At 39.4% G+C, this 20,550-nt stretch overlaps 1 protein-coding gene across 1 annotated transcript in view; it reads right to left on the minus strand.

The window, feature by feature from the left end:
* Positions 1-20,550, minus strand: part of LOC116333949 (NACHT, LRR and PYD domains-containing protein 3-like) — a 177,288-nt gene that overhangs the window by 27,942 nt on the left and 128,796 nt on the right. Inside the window, exon 6 of the mRNA XM_039603652.1 lies at positions 15,491-15,635. Within this exon, the coding sequence (XP_039459586.1) occupies positions 15,491-15,635 (145 nt within the window). The remainder of the gene's footprint in view (positions 1-15,490; positions 15,636-20,550) is intronic.

The following is a 20,550-nucleotide window of genomic DNA, read 5'->3' on the forward strand; positions in this document are numbered from 1 at the left end:
CATTTTACCCTCAAAATGAAGCCATCGTTCTTCTCTTTCCAACAGCGTGTCTTTCAAAGCTCAGAGATGTAAACCTTTAAAACTGTGTGGATCCAAGTGGAGTGATCATATTTTAGTCATTCAGTGATTCAAAGAATATGAACTTTTAATATTCATTCAGATGTTTTCTGACTCTAAATAGTCTTTTCTCATTTTTTAGGTTTTTCTAATTTACATTTAAAACATTTTTAGCTATTTTCCAACTTCTTCTCTGTGCTTGTCAGCTTTTAGCAGTTCAGCAATTTTGTTTTCAGGTGAAAATTTCTGTATTTTTCATCTCATTCAACATTTTTAACTTAAAATTCAGCAATTAATTCTTTTCAGTGCATATATTCAGATTCAAGCATTCACACTGCAGTTTCTTCAGAAAATGCACTTTCTAGTTATTGTGTGGATGCCCTAAAGGGCTTCCACACTATTGAGTTCCTGTTTCTCTTTATTCTTTATTATTATTCTTCAAGTTGCTTCCGACGTTTTTTTGCCGCTTAACTACTCCTTCAGTTTTCAGCCGATTTTCTCAGTTCAAACTTTAAAAATTCTGCTCTTTCTGCTAATGTTTGCTATGACTTTTGGTGCTGATAATTTCTATACTTTTTGAGATATTGAATTTTTTTGCAATATTTTTGCCCATTTTGCACATTATCAGTGGCCTCACTAGTTTTCCTTGCCCGGTTGAGCCGTGTTTTAGCTTTCAGTGAGATAAGCAGCCGTTCTCAGACTGGGAGACCCGGGTTCAAATCCCGCTTATGGCAACATTTCTTTCAGTTAACAGTTAAACTGTTTTAACTCAATTTCAGCTTTTTCACCCCTTTTCAGCAAAATTTTCAGTTTTTTCACCACTTTTCAGCACAAATCCCAACTTTTCTGCTGTTTTCAGCAAAAACCTCTTTTCAGCAGAATTCTGAAAAGAGTTCTGCAGAACTCTTTTCAGCAGAAATTCTGCTGATTGAACTCTTTTCAGGAGAATTTTCACCTCTTTTCAGCCCAAATTCTGCTTATTCACCTCTTCTGCAAAATTTTTCAGCCTTTTCACCTCTTATTAGCACAAGTCTCAGCTGTTTTCAGGAAAAACTGTTTTGAGCAGAAATTCTGCTGATTCATCTCTTTTCAGCGCAACTTTCTGCTTCTTTGCCTCTTTTCAGCAGAAATTCTGCTGATTCACCTCTTTTCTGCAAAATTTTCAGCCTTTTCTCCTCTTATCATCACAATTCTCAGCAGCTTCTGCTCATTTCAGCAGAGTTGGCCGTCTCTCCACCTCTTCTTGGTCAGAATGAGTTTAGCTCAGTGAGATGAGTAGCTGCCTTGAGAGCAGGAGGCCCAGGTTCGAATCCAGCTCAGGGCAATTTTTTTTTTTTCACCACCATACAACTTTTTGCAACTTTTCATCTTTTTCAGTTTTTGAGCAGACAGCTTCAGCAATAAGGCATCCACACAGCATTTTCGCAGGAAATGCAAATTTTTCTAGTTATTATTATATTTTATTATATATTCCGTACGTTTTTTGTAGTCTATCTCCTTCAAAACCGTTCAACTTAGAAAAACCATTCAAACACCGTTAGATTCCTCTTCTTTTGGACATGACTGCTTCTATTTTTCTCATTTATAACATTTATATTTTTAATTTTATTCAACTTTTTTCAACAAAAATTTCCCATGTATTTCAATGGAGAGACCCTTCAAATTCTCATTCAACTCACTCCTCTTTAAACTGTATCTACTTCCATATACGTTGACATAGAACCACCATTCAAACTTTAAAACGAAGACAAGACATTCAACTATTCAACTTGTATTTATCTTTTCAATATCTATTATACTTTTTCTTCAGTTCCAGTTTAAGTTTCATGATGTTTTTTCACCCGTTTCAGAGTTGATAATGGGTGTGTATGGGACGGAATGTTGGGGCTAGAGTGAGACAGCTGAACTGCCAGAGTGAGAGGAGCGAAAAAATTAATCTTAAAATATTTTTTAAAACTGCTGCTGTGTCCACAGCGTTTGCTCTACAGGTATGATTTTACCCTCAAAACGTAGCCATCGCTGTCCTCTTTCATCCAATGTGTTTACTATTGTACTAGGTGTTATGGTTCTTTCATAAATGTCACCAAAGCACAGCCTCCTCCCTCCAACTCCTCCATAGACTCTAATGTTAAAATGGCTCAGAAGGTTCGTTTGAAAACCAGAAGTACAGGCTGTCTTTACACTGTCACCACGTCCATATAATAAACTCCACAGGCATGAAAACTGAGAATTAGGTAGACTGGACATTGCTGCCGCTCACGGTGAAAGAATTTTGTCAATAGGACCTGTACTTTTCATTTGGGAGCGATTTGTTTCGGGCTGACTTTTCTGTTCATTTTAAGCAGCAAAAGTGAGGTGCATGTCTGTGTGCGTGTGTATGGAGCCATTGGGTGCAGTCACTATAGCAACCAGGCTCACACCTGCCTGCCTAACGAGCTCTCTCTCTCTCAGTGTGCCAAGATTCATCTTAAACACTTCTCTTTCAACTGCTGCTGTGTCCACAGTGTTTGCTCTACAGCCATCATTTTACCCTCAAAACGAAGCCATCGTTGTTCTCTTTCCAACACTGTGTCTTTCAAAGCTCAGAGATGTAAAGTTTTTAAACTGTGTGGATCCAAGTGGAGGGATCACATTTTAGTCATTCAGTGATTCAAACAATATGAACTTTTAATATTCATTCAGATGTTTTCTGACTCTAAATTTTCTGTTCTCATTTCTTAGGTTTTCCAAATTTTAATTTAAAAACTTTTCAGCTATTTTCCAACTTCTTCTGTGTGAACATCAGCTTTCAAAAGTTCTGCACTTTTGTTTTCAGGTTAAAAACTCTGTATTTTCCAGCTCATTCAACATTTTTATTTTTAACTTAAAATTCAGCAATTAATTCATTTCAGTGCATACATTCAGATTCAAGCATTCACACTGCAGTTTCTTCAGAAAATGCACTTTCTAGTTCTATTTTATTATAGATTCCGTACGTTTTTTGTAGTCTATCTCCTTCAAAACCGTTCAACTTAGAAAAACCATTCAAACACCGTTAGATTCCTCTTCTTTTGGACATGACTGCTTCTATTTTTCTCATTTATAACATTTATATTTTTAATTTTATTCAACTTTTTTCAACAAAAATTTCCCATGTATTTCAATGGGGAGACCCTTCAAATCCTCATTCAACTTACTCATTTTTAAACTGTATCTACTTTAACATACGTTGACATAGAGCCACCATTCAAACTTTAAAACAAAGACAAGACATTCAACTATTCAACTTGTATTTATCTTTTCAATATCTATTGTACTTTATCTTCAGTTCCAGTTTAAGTTTCATGATGTTTTTTCAGCCGTTTCAGAGTTTATAATGGGTGTGTATGGGACGGAATGTTGGGGCTAGAGTGAGACAGCTGAACTGCTAGAGTGAGAGGAGCAAAAAAATTAATCTTAAAATATTTTTTAAAACTGCTGCTGTGTCCACGGCGTTTGCTCTACAGGTATGATTTTACCCTCAAAACGTAGCCATCGCTGTCCTCTTTCATCCAATGTTTTTACTATTGTACTAGGTGTTATGGTTCTTTCATAAATGTCACCAATGCGCAGCCTCCTCCCTCCAACTCCTCCATAGACTCCAATGTTAAATTGGCTCAGAAAGTTTCTTTGAAAATCAGAAGAGCAGGCTGTCTTTACACTGTCACCACGTCCATATAATATACTCCACAGGCATGAAAACTGAGAATTAGGTAGACTGGAGATTGCTGGCGCTCACGGTGAAAGAATTTTGTCAATACGACTTCTACTTTTCATTTGGGAGCGATTTGTTTCGGGCTGACTTTTCTGTTCATTTTAAGCAGCAAAAGTGAGGTGCATGTCTGTGTGTGTGTGTACGGAGCCACGGGGTGCAGTCACTATAGCAACTAGTGGTGCAACGGATCACGTTTGATCCGTAATCCGAACCGATCCCACTCCACGTTTCTTTACGCACGTGATCCGAAAATAAGAAAAAGAAGGAAAAAAAAGTATGTGTGTGGTGCGCGTGGTCAGTCTGTCAAGGGATAGTTATGGCCAGCGCTAGCGGTCCAAGGGGAGGAGCAGAGGAGTTTACAGTATTTAAGCACCCCTTTGCTGCCCAGTCCGACCGCGCTAAAGCCATTGGGGTGTTTAGCTGCAGACGGGAGGCCATTTTCCGTTGTGCAAAACAAGGGGTTTAAACTATGATGAACGTGCTTGAGCCACGCTATGATATCCCGTTGCGCGTCCACTTTAGTGGCAAGATCGTTCCAAGCATGTATGAGCAGGAAAAGTTTAAAGTTATGGCTGAACTGTCCCAGCCATCTTCTGTTGCCCAACTACAAATGGGTGGAGCTCCAAGGACACGGAAAGCTACGTGACCGTGACCGCTCATTATATCACAGCGGAGTGCGATATAATGAGCAGTATGTATTATTGTAGGGTCTACCTTACAATATAAAGCGCATTGAGGCGACTGTTGTTGTGATTTGACGCTTTATAAATAAAATTGAATTGAATTGAGTGGTAGATACAAAGCCCTATATTGTACCATAATTTGTTTTTATATAATTGCGTTAATGAGTCTTGAGTTGAATGTTTTTAGCAGGCAAAAAATATTTCAATAAGTAAATAAGTAAATGTTAAATTTTTTTCTTTTTTGCTGATCCGAAAATTGATCCGATCCGTGACTTAAAACCGTGATCCGTTCCGAACCGTGAGATTTTTGATCCGTTGCATCACTAATAGCAACCAGGCTCACACCTGCCTGCTTAACGAGCTCTGTCTCACTGTGCCAAGATTAATCTTAAACACTTCTCTTTCAACTGCTGCTGTGTCCACAGTGTTTGCTCTACAGCCATCATTTTACCCTCAAAATGAAGACATCGATGTTGTCTTTCCAACAGCATGTCTTTCAAAGCTCAGAAATATAAACTTTTTAAACTGTGTGGATCCAAGTGGAGGGATGACATTTCAGTTGTTCAGTGATTCAAAGAATATGAACTTTTAATATTCATTCAGATGTTTTCTGACTCTAAATTTTCTTTTCTCATTACTTAGGTTTTTCTAATTTACATTTAAAACATTTTCAGCTATTTTCCAACTTCTTCTGCGTGAACGTCAGCTTTTCCCAGTTCAGGACTTTTGTTTTCAGGTTAAAAATTCAGTTTTTTTTTCATCTCATTCAACATTTTTAACTTAAATTCAGCAATTAATTCATTTCAGTGCATACATTCAGATTCAAGCATTCACACTGCAGTTTCTTCAGAAAATGCACTTTCTAGTTTGGATTATTATAAAACTAAGAATATATGAGTAAATATTTCTAAGCATAAATGACAATCAACAATATAAACCTTACAGCTGGTTTTAATAACAGAATTTATTTGTTTCACAAATAAGAAAAGCCCTCGTAAATCTTTAGCAAACAGAGTTCTGAACTTTTCCAGTGGGCCAAAGTAAACATTATTCGATAATGCTAATTCTTTTCTTCATCATTTTCCCTTTCAATATGAGTAGCTATTGCTAACACTCTTTCCCTTTACTTAATAACAATGTTAACGGCTAATGCTAACACTCTTTTACCCAGCATTACAACAATCTGAGCTGCTAATGCTAAGAAGGCCGCCATTAGCACCTACGTCTAATTAAAGGCTGTTGAAAGATTTTATTATGTTTATGTTTAGAAGTACATTTTGTTTAAGGTTTTCTAGATGTGTTTGCTCTTTTTACTAGAGAAGTTACGTTGTGCAAGCTTTGTGTGCTTTCCAGAGCTCTCTGACTTTCACACCCACATCCTGGGAGCATGGGAGAGGTCACACCTTGTCTTATTGTTTATTGCCATTTATGCTTAGAAATGTTTACTCATATATGCTTAGAAGTATATAATCATTTGTAGATTGAAAGAATGTCTCATCCTAGGAGGTCTGTAACAACTCTGTGTAGCATGAAGAGGGGAGTGCGTTCACTCCTCCTCAGAGTGTTCTGGCATAGATCACACGTCTCCTAGGAGAGGCCGTATCTTCTCTTGCTGATATATGGTATAGCAAACACACGTATATCTGTTTGAGTCTAAGAGCCTTTTGTTTAGATGGACCGCTAGACTCCTGGCACCAGCTTTGGGGAGTCTTCACGGGATCATATCTCACTACACACACACACACACACACACACACAAGGTATACGTCATATGTTAATGAAACTATGCATATTCATGTAACCACAATAAAAGAGCAGTGTTACGGGAGAACGGAGGAGAGCAACTGAGGTCAAGCGAAGGAACGGCGCCTGTCCAGTTCTCTCCCGTGCACGTTAATTTGTAAAACCTGTCTGAGTGTCATTATTCCAATCTGAGTTGCATTACAGGAAAACTCCTGACATTTTTTGGTCCTCCGAGCCGGATTAACATAACACTTTTGTGTGATCCTACGGGAAAACCTCATCGAGTCCTGACGTCGTGAGAAGCCCGCGCTGAAGTCTGTCGACAGCTCCTGTCTAGGTACAGGATAAAAGACCAGAGACGTGAATTCGGGTTCTGGCCAGCGTTCTTAGAAGTGGTCCACGACGGTGGGGGTCGATGAGGCGGACCTGAGAGACCGGCAGTGAATCAACAAGCAGGTGAATATTGACACTCTGAGACACGTTGCGTAAAACCGTGTAAGCTCGCCCAGAGAGGCTGGTAGCATTTTAAAATAAAGATAGGGCTCGTCTGGGACTGGTAGCTCCCCCGTAGTGGGTAAAGTCAGCGCGCGCATAAAGGTATTTATTGTTTTATTTTTGTGTTGATGGAATAAGTTGATTTTACAGCACAATAAGGAGGCTGAACTATTCCATTAATTTGTTTACTGTTGGTCACCCAAGTACTGGTGAAGAGAGAAAAAGGTCGTGTTTTATCACGTAAAGATGACACCGCTTTCAAGAATAGCTTGAAAGTAGAAGGCCGTGTCAACTACCTCTCTCGATTCTCGTACCAGAGAAGGTGCCGCAGTTGTGTAGTTGTAAAGGATTAAAATGGGTAACGAAGCTTCAAAACTCACTGCTGATGAGCAGTGGTTAGAGAAAAAATGTCCAGGCGCCGGACAAATTAGTGCATGTAGATGGAGAAATCAAGAAAAAAAAAACTAAATGTCCCACATGGGAGGGAAAATGTAGCCCCTCTGCATTGACTAAATTAAAAGAAACCCTCCAAGTAGAAATAAATACTGAAAAGAATCCTAAAAAGAAAACAAAACGTATTCAAGAGTTGCAATGTTTTAAAGCATGGAAAGAGGAATGAAGTGGAATAAACAAAAGGTTAAATTAAAATACAGCCTATCTAATGTATTCAAATTGATAATAGAAGGATAACAACCTGTAAACTGGTATTAACAATGAAATATAGTTGGCAGGACGACCGTGCCTAGAATGGATAGAATGCATGAAACCAGATAACTCACACAAACACATATTAAATGAAATAGAGAGATGCATAAGGTATATTAAGGTTGTGTCATTGTTCAGCCAAGGAAAGTGTGTGAAAAGGAAAATGTCTCCAGCTTGGGAAAGGGTGAGACTGCAGCTCATCCTCAGCCCTTGGTGGACACAAATAAAATATAAATAAAATATTGTAATATACTATTGCTGTTATATAAAAAGATAATAACATTAATAATGAAATAATATTAAATATGAAGAGGCACCTCAGTCAGTTGTGATGTGAGGTGGATAATTGTTAAAAGTAGTCTGCATCAAGCTTAAGGTTTGCTCAAATTCAGTATAATGACATATGAGATGAAGAAAATAAAGAAAATATGTAAACTAATTAAGTGCATAGAGACACTTGAGCCGCTTGTAAACCTGTCATCCTAGATGAGATTTTGTTAAGATGAAGAGCAAACCTATACTACCAAGCTAACGAGCAAGATACACACTTTTTATTTTGTATTAATTTTTTTTTGTTTTTCAGAGCAGAAGCTGCATGATATTAAAAGCTCACACATGCAGCAGTCTGTGATCTCAGTTTTTTCCCTCACACTTCTGCTTTGTTTCTGACAGCAGTTCTTTTTCTTTTTGTGTCCCAACTCGTGTGTAAGGCCTTCATGCCATCAGCAACTTGTTTTTGTTTGTTTGTTTTGTTGGTTTGAAAAACAAATTTGTGATCATACTTGTGGATCACAGTGACACGAAATGATTAGGCACATGATTTACTGATGCCTAGTTTTAGAGCTGTGAGCTACGAGCCGTAAGCAATGCAAAGTTTTTCCCAATTTAGAAGTTTGACATATGTAACATGTATGAGATATATGAATTATTTTAAAACGAAATAGAAATTGTCCAAAATGCCTTAAGAAAATATGTAGTGCTGTATCTACAGAGAAAAAAAAAAAAAAAGAAGCATTCAGTAACTTGGAAATAGCCTTTCTACTTACATGTAGATGGAAGTGCAGGTTACATGAAAGCTGTTTTAACACAGGCATTTGGAGAAAAACAACGTCTGCTTGCATTTTACTTCTCCAAATTAGACTCTGTTGTGTGCAGGCCGGTGTAGCTGCAGCAGAGGCAGTAAAAAGTCAGCTGACATTGTTTTAGGACACACTTTAATCATCAAAGTGCCCCATGCAGTGACTTCAATTTTAAATCTAAGCCAATTTGTCTTACCTGACACATGTGAGACAACTCTCAAATGTTGGACACTTATTGTCGCTATATGGAAAGTTCAACAAAGAGTTTGGTTAGTCTGGAGAAACAGGAAATATGTGTGCCTGTGGTATGTGTGTAACAGGAACTACATGCCCATAAAAGGAGCTGACTGTGTCAAGGACGCAGACAGACAGAGAGACACACAGACAGTTAGTATGTTTTTTCAGCAGTACATCATTTTGCAAAAATTTGGCAGAATAGAGGTATGATTACTTCTACTGGCAATCCAGTGCAACATGGAAATCTTTTAAAGGCACAGCTAAAAAATGATTTGATGACCTGTAATGGTAATCCAATACTACCAAAATCCCTACACAAAACAGCAGCATTAGTGACACACGGTTCCACTCATGTGTCAACCGGAGGGAGATGGTAGATATAATCTCTAAACATTTCTTTACTCAAAATTTCGAAAATTTTGAAAATTCAGCAAAAGAATTTGTCAGAACATGCATGATTTGCCAAAAACATAATGCACAGGGAAACCTCAGACCAAGAAGAGGTAATTTTCCCACACCACCTCATCCTTTTCATACAATTCACATGGATTTTATTGACCTAAATGAAAGCCAAAGTTCAAAAATACGCTCTAGTGATTATAGACGTGTTCTCAAAATGGCCAGAAATTTATCCTGTGAAAAAGGCAGATGCAATTTCTGTAGCAAAATGCCTATGCAGCCATTTTGTTCCAACATATGGCATCCCCACTCTGATAAGATCAGACAATGGGACACATTTTGTTAATGAAGTAATCAGCAAGGTCTCTGAAGCACTAGGATTCAGTATCAAACACCACTGTGCTTACCACCCTCAAAGTGCCGGACTAGTGGAAAGAACTAACGGCACGATAAAACAGAGACTGAGAAAATGCATGGAAGAAACAGGGAGACCATGGCCTGAGTGTATAGGCCTGGTAAAAATGTGGATGAGACTGACACAAAGTCCTCAGAAACTCACACCTTTTGAAATCATTCACGGTAGACCATTTCCACTCCCAATCACAAGTGAGCCCATAGATAAGTCAATAAGAGAAACTACACTAGCTGAATGGATGACTAAATTGCTTGAAAATAAAGAGATTGTACTAAACAACCAACTGCCGAGTGATATCTCTCCAGTGTCTTGCAGGTTGAAACCAGGTGATTGGATCCTGATCAAAGTACTCCAAAGGAAAAATTGGAGCTCACCAAGGTGGGAAGGTCCTTATCAAGTGCTACTCACCACACCAACTGCCTGCAAAATAGCAGAAAGACCATCCTGGATTCATCAAAGCCACTGCAAAAAAGTGAGTGACAACCTAGACGTCTAGACGCCGACACCCCTAACTCCTGGTGATCTATTGGTGGAGGGAGGGCTGATCGGGTACATCCCGCCCTCTACTTCTCGCCGGTAGTCTACTCATCAGAGGTCACAGGTGTGTCTGGTCATCATGAAGACGCTCGTCCTCCTAGTGGCTAGTGTTGCACTCCTGGTGAGTTTACTGACACTCACCCGAAGGAAAGAAGATGAACAACACCACCTGCAGACAAGATGGACACATGACGACTCACACCTGGACAAGATGACGCAGGACCACAATCATCCCTGGATGAACAACGCGTGGTACAGATATGTATACAACCGCACGACAGAAAAGAACTACTTTGTTTGCTCACACATGCCTGCAACTTCTGTCCATGCAATTATTTATGGGAAGGTTCCGTCACTTGAAACGAGCATGTGCATTCATATGAAAGTCATAAATGGAACTTGTTCACATAGAGACATGTTTATAGTGAGAGCCCTAGCGTTTTCACTGCTGACCTACGACGTGAATAACCTAACAGCTACAAACTGGATGTGTGACGAAGCACACTGGGTGAACGTGTCAAACAAAAGAATAATGACATTTCCAGCTTTCTTGCAGAGTGAAGAACGTCACCCGATATGTTTCGACTTCTCATACGGAAGGACAAAACTTGGTCAAACCAAGAACTGCAGTATAGTCTGGAAGGACAGTGCCGATGCAGCTATGACTTTTAAGTGTGGCACATACTGGGTCCAGGGGACAGCTTGGGTGTGTGGACCAAAAACGTACTACATGCTGCCCCCCAACGCAACAGACGACGGCGTTCAACTGACACCGGTCCAAAACCACACGATCGAATATGGGGCTCCGATGTCCCACAGGAATTCAAGCTTTGGACCACCGGACAAAAGGACCTCCACTCACTTTTTCCATGGGTGGGCACCGGAAAGAACATGTTAAGAATTGAAACTTTGGACTACCGTTTTGGACTGTTCCTGAATGCCTCGTGCAAAATCAACAATCAACAAAATGAAGAGATTGATGCCCTGCGCATAACTGTGATGCAACACCGAGTCGCACTGGACATGATTCTGGCTGAAAAAGGAGGACTCTGTATACTCTTTAACAACACATGCTGCACATACATTCCAGATAATGTACACTCATCCAACATGACTGATGCTTTGAACATACTTAGACAACTCAGGGATGCACAACAACAAGACTACGTCACAAACACAGAAGACTGGCTCACGTGGTTGTTAAGCAGCTCTTGGAAATCCCTGCTGTTTAAAGGACTTGTTTTAGTTGGTGTTCTACTATTGTTATTGTGTCTTTTTACTTCATGCGTCATACCTTGTTTGAAGAACATGGTGTCAAAAATGGTAACTGCTTCAATTAATGCTTACATCACCCCACCACAGAATGAAGAAGATGATAATGAGATAGACATTTGGATATAACATATTCACAAAACCCACTAATTAATGATGTCCTGGCTAAAAATGTTTTACAAGTGGCCATAGACTGATACATTGTTAGTGAGTTGCTATGTATATATACAGGAGAAAAAGATCAAACAACAGGAGGGAATGTTGAAAGATTTTATTATGTTTATGCTTAGAAGTACATTTTGTTTAAGGTTTTCTAGATGTGTTTGCTCTTTTTACTAGAGAAGTTACGTTGTGCAAGCTTTGTGTGCTTTCCAGAGCTCTCTGACTTTCACACCCACATCCTGGGAGCATGGGAGAGGTCACACCTTGTCTTATTGTTTATTGCCATTTATGCTTAGAAATGTTTACTCATATATGCTTAGAAGTATATAATCATTTGTAGATTGAAAGAATGTCTCATCCTAGGAGGTCTGTAACAACTCTGTGTAGCATGAAGAGGGGAGTGCGTTCACTCCTCCTCAGAGTGTTCTGGCATAGATCACACGTCTCCTAGGAGAGGTCGTATCTTCTCTTGCTGATATATGGTATAGCAAACACACGTATATCTGTTTGAGTCTAAGAGCCTTTTGTTTAGATGGACCGCTAGACTCCTGGCACCAGCTTTGGGGAGTCTTCACGGGATCATATCTCACTACACACACACACACACACACACAAGGTATACGTCATCTGTTAATGAAACTATGCATATTCATGTAACCACAATAAAAGAGCAGTGTTACGGGAGAACGGAGGAGAGCAACTGAGGTCAAGCGAAGGAACGGCGCCTGTCCAGTTCTCTCCCGTGCACGTTAATTTGTAAAACCTGTCTGAGTGTCACTTATTCCAATCTGAGTTGCATTACAGGAAAACTCCTGACAAAGGCAAATACGCATTAGAACGTAATGCTCGTATCGTTTTCCTTTGCTACATAACAATGTGAGCAGCTAATACTAAGAAGGCTGCTGTTATTAGCTAATGCTAATTTGATGTGAGTTAGCATTTTCCGATAATGCTGTGACTTTTCACTTGCATTATAACGTTGTGAGGAGTTAATGCTAAGTATACTGCCATTAGCAGCTAATTCTAATTAGGGGTGCTAATGCTAATATCGTTGTGTTTATATTTTTTCTTACTTTTTAACAATATGAGTAGCTAATGTGAACACTTTTTTTTTTTCATTCAATTTTAACTGAGCCCCTGCGATGTGAAGAGTTAATTCTAAATAGGACGCCTACCATTATTAACTAATGCTAATTTGAAGTGAATAAGCATTAGTAGCTAATGCTAATACCATATATTCTTACTTTATAACAATATCAGTAGCTAATGCTAACACTACTATAATTTCCGTTAGGCCTGTTTAGCACTAATTAACTTCATTTAGCATTAACAAGTTTATGCTAAATTAGTGGCTTATGCTAATTTTAGGTGAATAAGCATTGGCAACTAATGCTAATATCATATTTTCTTGATTTATAACAATATGAGCAGCTAATGCTAAGTACGTTGCCGTTACTAGCTAATGCTAATTTATCCGTTTAATGTTTTTTCTTACATTTTAACAATATGAGTAGCTAATGCTTATACTATTTTCCTTCAATTTTAACAATGTGAGCAGCTAATACTGAGTAGGTTACCGTTATTAACTATTGCTAATTTGATGTGAATTAGCATCATCCGTTAAGGCTTAATCTTTTCCCTTGCATTATAACAATGTGAGGCGCTAATGCTAAGAAGGCTGCTGTTATTAGCTAATGCTAATGTGATGCAAGTTAGCATTATCCGATAATGCTGTCACTTTTCACTTGCTTTATAACAATGTGAGGGATAATGCTAAGTAGGCTGCCATTATTAGCTAATACTAATTTGAGGTGAATTACCATTTTCAGCTTATGCTAACAATGTTTTATCCTACTTTTTAACAATATAAGTAGCTAATGTGAACACTATTTTTCCTTTCCCTATATCAATGTGAACAGCTAGTGCTATGTAGGCTGATGTTAGCAGCTAATGCTAATTTGATGTGAATTACAATGTGTGTAATGCTAACACTGTTTTCCTTTACTTTATAACAATGTGAACGGCTAATGCTAAAACTGTTTTACCGAGCATTATAACAATCTGAGCTGCTAATGCTAAGAAGACCGCCATTAGCATGTCTAATTCAAGGCAAATAGGCATTAGAATGTAATGCTCGTATCGTTTTCCTTTGCTATATAACAAATTGAGCAGCTACTGCTAAGTAGACTGCAGTTAGTAGCTAATAATAATTTAATGCGAGTTAGCATTATCCGATAATGCTAACACTTTTCAACGATGTGAGCAGCTGATGCTAAGAAGGCTGCTGTTATTAGCTCATGCTAATTTGATGTGAGTTAGCATTATCTGTTAATGCCAACAATATTTTTTCTTACTTTTTAACAATATGAGTAGCTAATGTGAACACTTTTTTTCATTCAATTTTAACTTTTTCCCTGCGATGTGAATAGGACGATGCTAAATAGGACGCCATTAGTGGCTAATTCTAATTTTAGATGGAAAAGCATTAGCAGCTAATGCTCATACTGTTTTCCTTTGCTTTGAAAGAATGACAGCAGCTAATGATACGAAGTCTACCGTTATTAACTATTGCTAATTTGATATGAATTAGCATTATGTGCTAATGCTAATACTGTTTTCCCTTCCCTTTTAACAATGTGAGCAGCTAATGCTAATTTGATGTAAATTAGCATTATATTAGTGAGCAGCTAATGCTAAGTAGGCTGCCGTTATTAACTAATGCTACTTTGAAGTGAATTAGCATTATGTGCTAATACTAATACTGTTTTCCCTTACTTTTTAACAATGTGAGCAGCTAATTCTAAGTACGCTGTTGTAAATAGCTCATGCTAATTTAATGTGAATTAGCATTATTCAATAATGCTGACACTGTTTTCGGTTTTCTCTTACTTATTAAAAATGATAGTAGCTAATACTAATACACCTTTCTATTGGGTAACAACGATGTGAGGAGTTAATGCTAAGTAGGCTGCTTTTAGCAGCTTATTCTAATTAGGGGTGAATAATTATTAGCAGCTAATGCTAATACCGTTTTCTCTTTCCTTATAACAATATGAGCAGCTAATGCTAATTTGATGTGAATTCGCATTATATTAGTGAGGAGTTAATGCTAAGTAGGCTATCATTAGCAGCTAAAGCTAATCTGAGGTGAATAAGCATTAGTAGCTAACGCGTATACCCTTCTCTCTTGTGTTATAATGATGTGAGACGTTAATGCTAAATAGACTTCCATAAGTGACTCTTTTCCCTTGCGTTATAAAGATGTGAAGGGTTTATTCTAAGTAGGCTACCATTAGCAGCCAAGTAGCCAATTTGAGGTGAATAAGCATTAGTAGCTAACGCCAATACCCTTCTCTGTAGTGTTATTATGATGTGAGACATTAATGCTAAAAAGGCTGCCATTAGAAGCTAATGGTAATACTGTTTTCCCTTGCTTTATACAACTTGAGCAGCTATTGTTAAGTGGGCCACTTTGCTCTGCTAAAGATTTGTGTGACCATGATGGAAACTCTGATAAGCTAATGCTGCGAAGCTAATGCTGTTTATGGGTCCTGTTAGAATCAATATTTCATTCTCATTCTGTTGTTTGAGAATAATAACAGAAAAATGTGCACTTGAGAACAAATTTATTGTGAATTCAGCTGTGAATGTAGAGTTCGTCATTATTTAAGCTTCCATTTCCATATGTTAGCTGACACTTTATTAGGTACACAATGGCATCTATCTCAGGTACACCTGTGACCTAAATGTTCCTGCAAACAGACTCCTTGGAGACCCCTACATAAATATCCATGTACTATCCAGCTAGACTAGTGTGTCTGTCCCTGACAATATTCATGCATGTGTGATTGTTCATGTCTCATCTGCAGGAAACAAACAGGAAGTGAGTAAAAGACACAGGAAATGTTTCCAGCTCTTCCTCCTCTATCAGACATTGTTCATACCTGAGAGTGTCCAGTCTCCAGCCTGGATCCTTCAGTCCAGCCGACAGCAGCTTCATTCCTGAGTCTCCTGGATAATTGTAACTCAGGTCCAGCTCTCTCAGATGGGAGGGGTTGGAGCTCAGAGCTGAGGCCAGAGAAGTACAGCCTTCCTCTGTGATCAGACAGCCTGACAGACTGCAGACACACAAAACAACAATCTATCTGTCAACAATCATTTTCTCTTTGTCACAATAACATCTATCCATCCATTCAATGTAACTTTATTTATAAGTGACAATACCCAACAGACAACAACAATCATCTGAAACTGTTTAACAGTGTAAGGTAACAGCCTCCAATATTAGAGAGAAAGCCCCAACCATCAGACAATCCACTGTGAGCAGCACTTGGTGATGGTGGGAAGAAGAACTCCCTTTGACACAAAGATCCTCCCAGTGAAAACAGGGTCCAGGAGGATCTACCATGACCGGTCGCAGAGAAGAGATGAGCTCAGAGAGACAAGAACAAAACACAAACTAAGGAGAGAGAAGACAAAATTTAAGGACAGTAGTGACATATAAAAGCATCAGGAGTGAAAAGAGGGGATTGAAGAAATCAGAGCATCATGGGAAGTCCACCAGCAGCCTGAGCCTATAGCAGCATAACTAAGTGATGGTTCAGGGTCACCTGATCCAGCTCGAACTATAAGCTTTATCAAAAAGGAAAGTTTGAAGCTGATCTTCAAAGTAGAGAGGGTGTCTGTCTCCTGAACTCAAACTGGGAGCTGCTTCCACACCAAGTCCAACATAGCCAGGCTTTCTTTGCTGCTTTGTCAAAACCTCAAATCCCAGTCAGAGATGATGAGCATCATCACAGTGATGATCATTTCTCTGTTAACCCAGGCTTTCTGCTTCAGGATCTGTGCACGCTCACAGAACAAGGAGACATTTAAACATCATTTCACTAAATGGATGGACTGAGCTCAGCCTACAGATGAACTGGTGCCAGAGATCATAAAGAACATCAAATAGTCAAATTCAACACTTTAGATGGAAATAAGAGATTAATGCTGCAGACAATCATGAACCTGCTGAATTCATGAACATCAAGAATGCAGCGAGTGGTAAAATAAAGATTTGACCTCAGTGTGCTCAGTGTTACTGTCTGTTCCTAACATATTCCTAACATGATAGCTGCACGTTAGAGCTCTAAAACTGGAACTGACACATATTTAAACTCTACATGTTACTCAGTACATTCAGTTCTGACACTCGCCCACAGTCCAACAAAGGAAACATGGAGATCACATCAGTTTGTCATCACAGTCTAAGCAATTATTTTAATCACAGTTTTTAAAATCATGATTATTGTGAAAGTGCTCACTGGCTCTGAATATAAAAGCCATGGGTCACAGGAGGGATGTTGATCAGTGCTGGCTTGAAATGGGCGTCATTATGCGTCTCAACCAATGAGAGTATTGAGGGTGGGCCTAATACTACTGCAGCACTCACATGACCCAGGACAGGAAGAAAGGGGTGGGGACAGTTTTTTATCACCGGAGTACTTCATGTCTGAAGTATCACTTAAATGCATTACACGCTGTTGATTGAAGAAGTCGGTTTGAGGAACGTTCTTAGGATCAACAAATGATGGCATGTATGAGCCTCCCTCAAGACGCACCATCACAAGAAGAACACATGAGCTGTAGAAAAAGGAGAGACTACAAAAGCCACGGCGTTACAACATGAACCTGCTGTTGGTCTCTCTGGAGACTACTGGACGTAGCTGGGTAACCATGGTTACCTGGGAGTTACAGAAACATGCAGAACATGTGATTCATGTTGCACAGCAGTGGGATATTTGCACAGCTGTAACCCTGCAGGTATATTTAACATGATGTATTTCTCAGTGTCCTGTCTGTGTGTGAGAGACAAACAGCCTCTGTATGTGTGTGTAAATACAGCATGAATATGTAGAGGACATGTTTGTATATATAAGTAAATGAATGCTCTACGTCATTTGAATCTTTGTTTCTTGTTTCTGTTGCAGGTCTGTGACTGAACCTCTGGGAGGAGAAAAGTTGGTTTCATGCTCTGTGATTCTGTGTTTTGTCATCTCTCTCAGGTGATGGAGAGCTCAGATGATGACCCCGCCTACGTGGTCAAATTCAAGTCTACATTCAGAACAGACCTGGAGACACACAAGCAAAATGCCAACATTGTATATGTGAAAACTGCTGCTGCACTGGAGCCAGATTCAAGGAGCTCAAGTGTTTACCCAGATCTGAGAGGCTGAAGTTTGGGCCTCAGTCACCAACTTACTGAAGGAAAAGAGGGTTGTTGGAGGGAAACCTGTGGAAGCAACAACATCCGAGCCACCATAGAAAAAGTTGGCCCTATTGGTGCTTCATCAGAGTGTGATTGTGAACAGGAGGAAGACTCAGCTGAGAACAGTGTGGTGGATACAGAGCAGAGCCCACCATCAGTACAGAGGCCTGTCCATTAGAGTGCTGCTCCAAACATGCAGCACATGTACTTGGCCACAGCTGCAACATCTGTACCTGTGAAAGCTTGTTCTCTGTTGCTGCTCATATTGTACAGAAGAAGAGAGTTTCTTTATCATCAGAAAATGTCAATGAGCTTGTGTCTTAACAGCTGGCTCGGTGCAGAGGAGGAAGAACATGTCAAGTCAGAGGAAGATAAATGCAGTTCATGTTGTCAACTCAACCTGGACGACTGAAAGAGTTTTTCTTTGTCTTGTTTCTGACGGAGATTCTCCAAAGGAAATCCAGTACAAACACACACTTCACACACTCAAAGTCCTGCACAGTAAATGAGCTGATGAGCGTTTGTGCTGCTACCCGATAACAGAAAAATATTTCTGCTGGTTCCTGTTCTGAAAACACACATTTATAAATGTTCACTTGCTTTTGATCAAAGGTGCCTGTTATAATGTTATGATGGTGGCTCTGGACTCTGAGGGGAACTTTGTAAAAAACTAGATCAAATGTTGACGTCCTGGCAGAGGCAAAGAACTTTGATTTGATATTTGATTTGATTAGATTCATGTTTCAGCTCAGATTGACAGAAATATTTGAACTGCTACTGTGTTAAAGGGAATACTGCTGTTAGAAAGCACCTGATTTGTTTCACATCTGCACACTAAATGTTGCACTTCTATACACTACTTTTAAATTCATGATTGCATGTTGCTGTAACAATGCCATTAATGGAGATTTTGAGCTTCATTTGGGCGCATGCGCACGCAGCGACCGGCAGTGAGTGAGAGCTTGGCATCCTAAGTTTTTAAGTTCTTATCGTTTCTTTTCGTTTCTATCGCTGCCATGTGTTTTGGTTGAAGGAAGTGACAGTTTTCTTACAAAGTGACGCTCCACAACAGTGAGAACGTCATGGATTCTTTTTTCTTCATTGTGGTTGGATTTCTACTGTGCTGGATTGTTTCCAATGATGTGGCTGAGGCCGTGAGTCAGCTGAGGATTGTTTACTCCCGCGACGAACTGTTACAACTTAACTTACCATATGATGGTAAGGACCTCAGCTCATGTATGCCGGATTTTATACATAAAGACTCTAACAGAATGAGCGAGAAGAGGAAGAGGAAAAGAGGGAGACGTGGAGGTGTTAAATTGCGTCTGAGGAGACAACAGGTCAGTCGGTTTCCCCTGCCCTCTGTTATCCTTGGAAATGATCAGTCTCTTAGGAACAAGCTGGATGAACTCCAGGGAAACGTCAGGTTCCAGAAAGACTTCAGGGACAGCTGTGTAATGGCTTTTTCCGAGACATGGCTGACGGAGCTGGGTCAGGACGCCGATTTTTCAATTGACGGTTTTGGAGCTCCCTTTCACCGGGATCGGGATGCAAGGGTAACAGGGAAATCTCAAGGAGGGGGAGTATGCTTGTATGTGAACAAACATTACTGTAGCGCTGTGACTGTTAGAGAGCGTATTTGTACACCAGACATTGAACTTTTATCCGTGTCACTGCGCCCTTTTTATCTCCCTCGTGAGTTTCCACAACTTTTTATTACCATAGTTTACATTCACCCGAGGGCTCACCCCGCCTCCACTTGCAGCATCATTTCAGACGTAGTGCAGAAGCTGCAGGCGCTCTCTCCTGACGCACCAAACTTTATAATGGGGGATTTTAACAACATCTCTCTTAAATCAACTTTGGGCAATATGTATCAATATGTATCCTGTCCTACCAGACGGGATAAAATGTTGGACCTTTGTTACGGATCGGTGAAGAATGCTTATAAATCCCTCCCACTTCCTCCTCTGGGATCTTCTGACCATAACTGTGTGCATCTTCTGCCCATCTATAAAAATGTCTTAAAACGAGAGAAGACAAAGACTAAGGATGTTGACATATGGTCAGAAGAATCTGTGCTTACCTTGCAGGAATGTTTTAAGTGTACAGATTGGGAAGTTCTTATTCAGTCTTGTGGAGATGATCTCGACGCTTTGGTGGATGTTACTAGCTCTTATGCAGTATTTTGTAAAGATATGATTATACCCCATAAGCGCGTTAAAGTCTACGCTAATAATAAGCCATGGGTCACTAAAAGCGTCAAATCCTGTTTAAGGAAAAAGAGACAGGCCTTTAAAGAGGGGGCTGTTACCGATTTTCAGAAAGCCACCAAGGAACTGAAAATCGAGATCTTGAAAGCAAAACAGAGCTACAAAAACTTTTGGGTCTGCCTGGACTTGTATGAAAACCATAGCAGGGTTTCAAAATCCCCAGAGCAGCAGTCAGATCATTTTAGATGGTTTTAATTCAGACAGAGATTTTGCAAATGCTTTAAACATGTTTTATGCTTGTTTTAGTTCTTCTGATTTTAGCGAGGATATTTTGGAACTGAAACAAAAACAGAGATACTCAGCACTTTATCATTGAACTCAGCGATGTCAAAAAGGCCTTTCATACAGTTAATGTGAACAAGAGCCAGGGTCCTGATAACATTAGTGGCCGCCTAATTAAATCTTGTGCTGATGAACTCAGTCCTATATTTCAGGTTATTTTTAATAAATCCTTGCAAACACAACATGTCCCCTCTCTTTGGAAAGAAGCAGTCAGGGTTCCTGTCCCTA

The sequence above is a fragment of the Oreochromis aureus genome, linkage group 3, assembly GCF_013358895.1.
Source record: "Oreochromis aureus strain Israel breed Guangdong linkage group 3, ZZ_aureus, whole genome shotgun sequence".
Classification (NCBI taxonomy): Eukaryota; Metazoa; Chordata; class Actinopteri; order Cichliformes; family Cichlidae; genus Oreochromis; species Oreochromis aureus.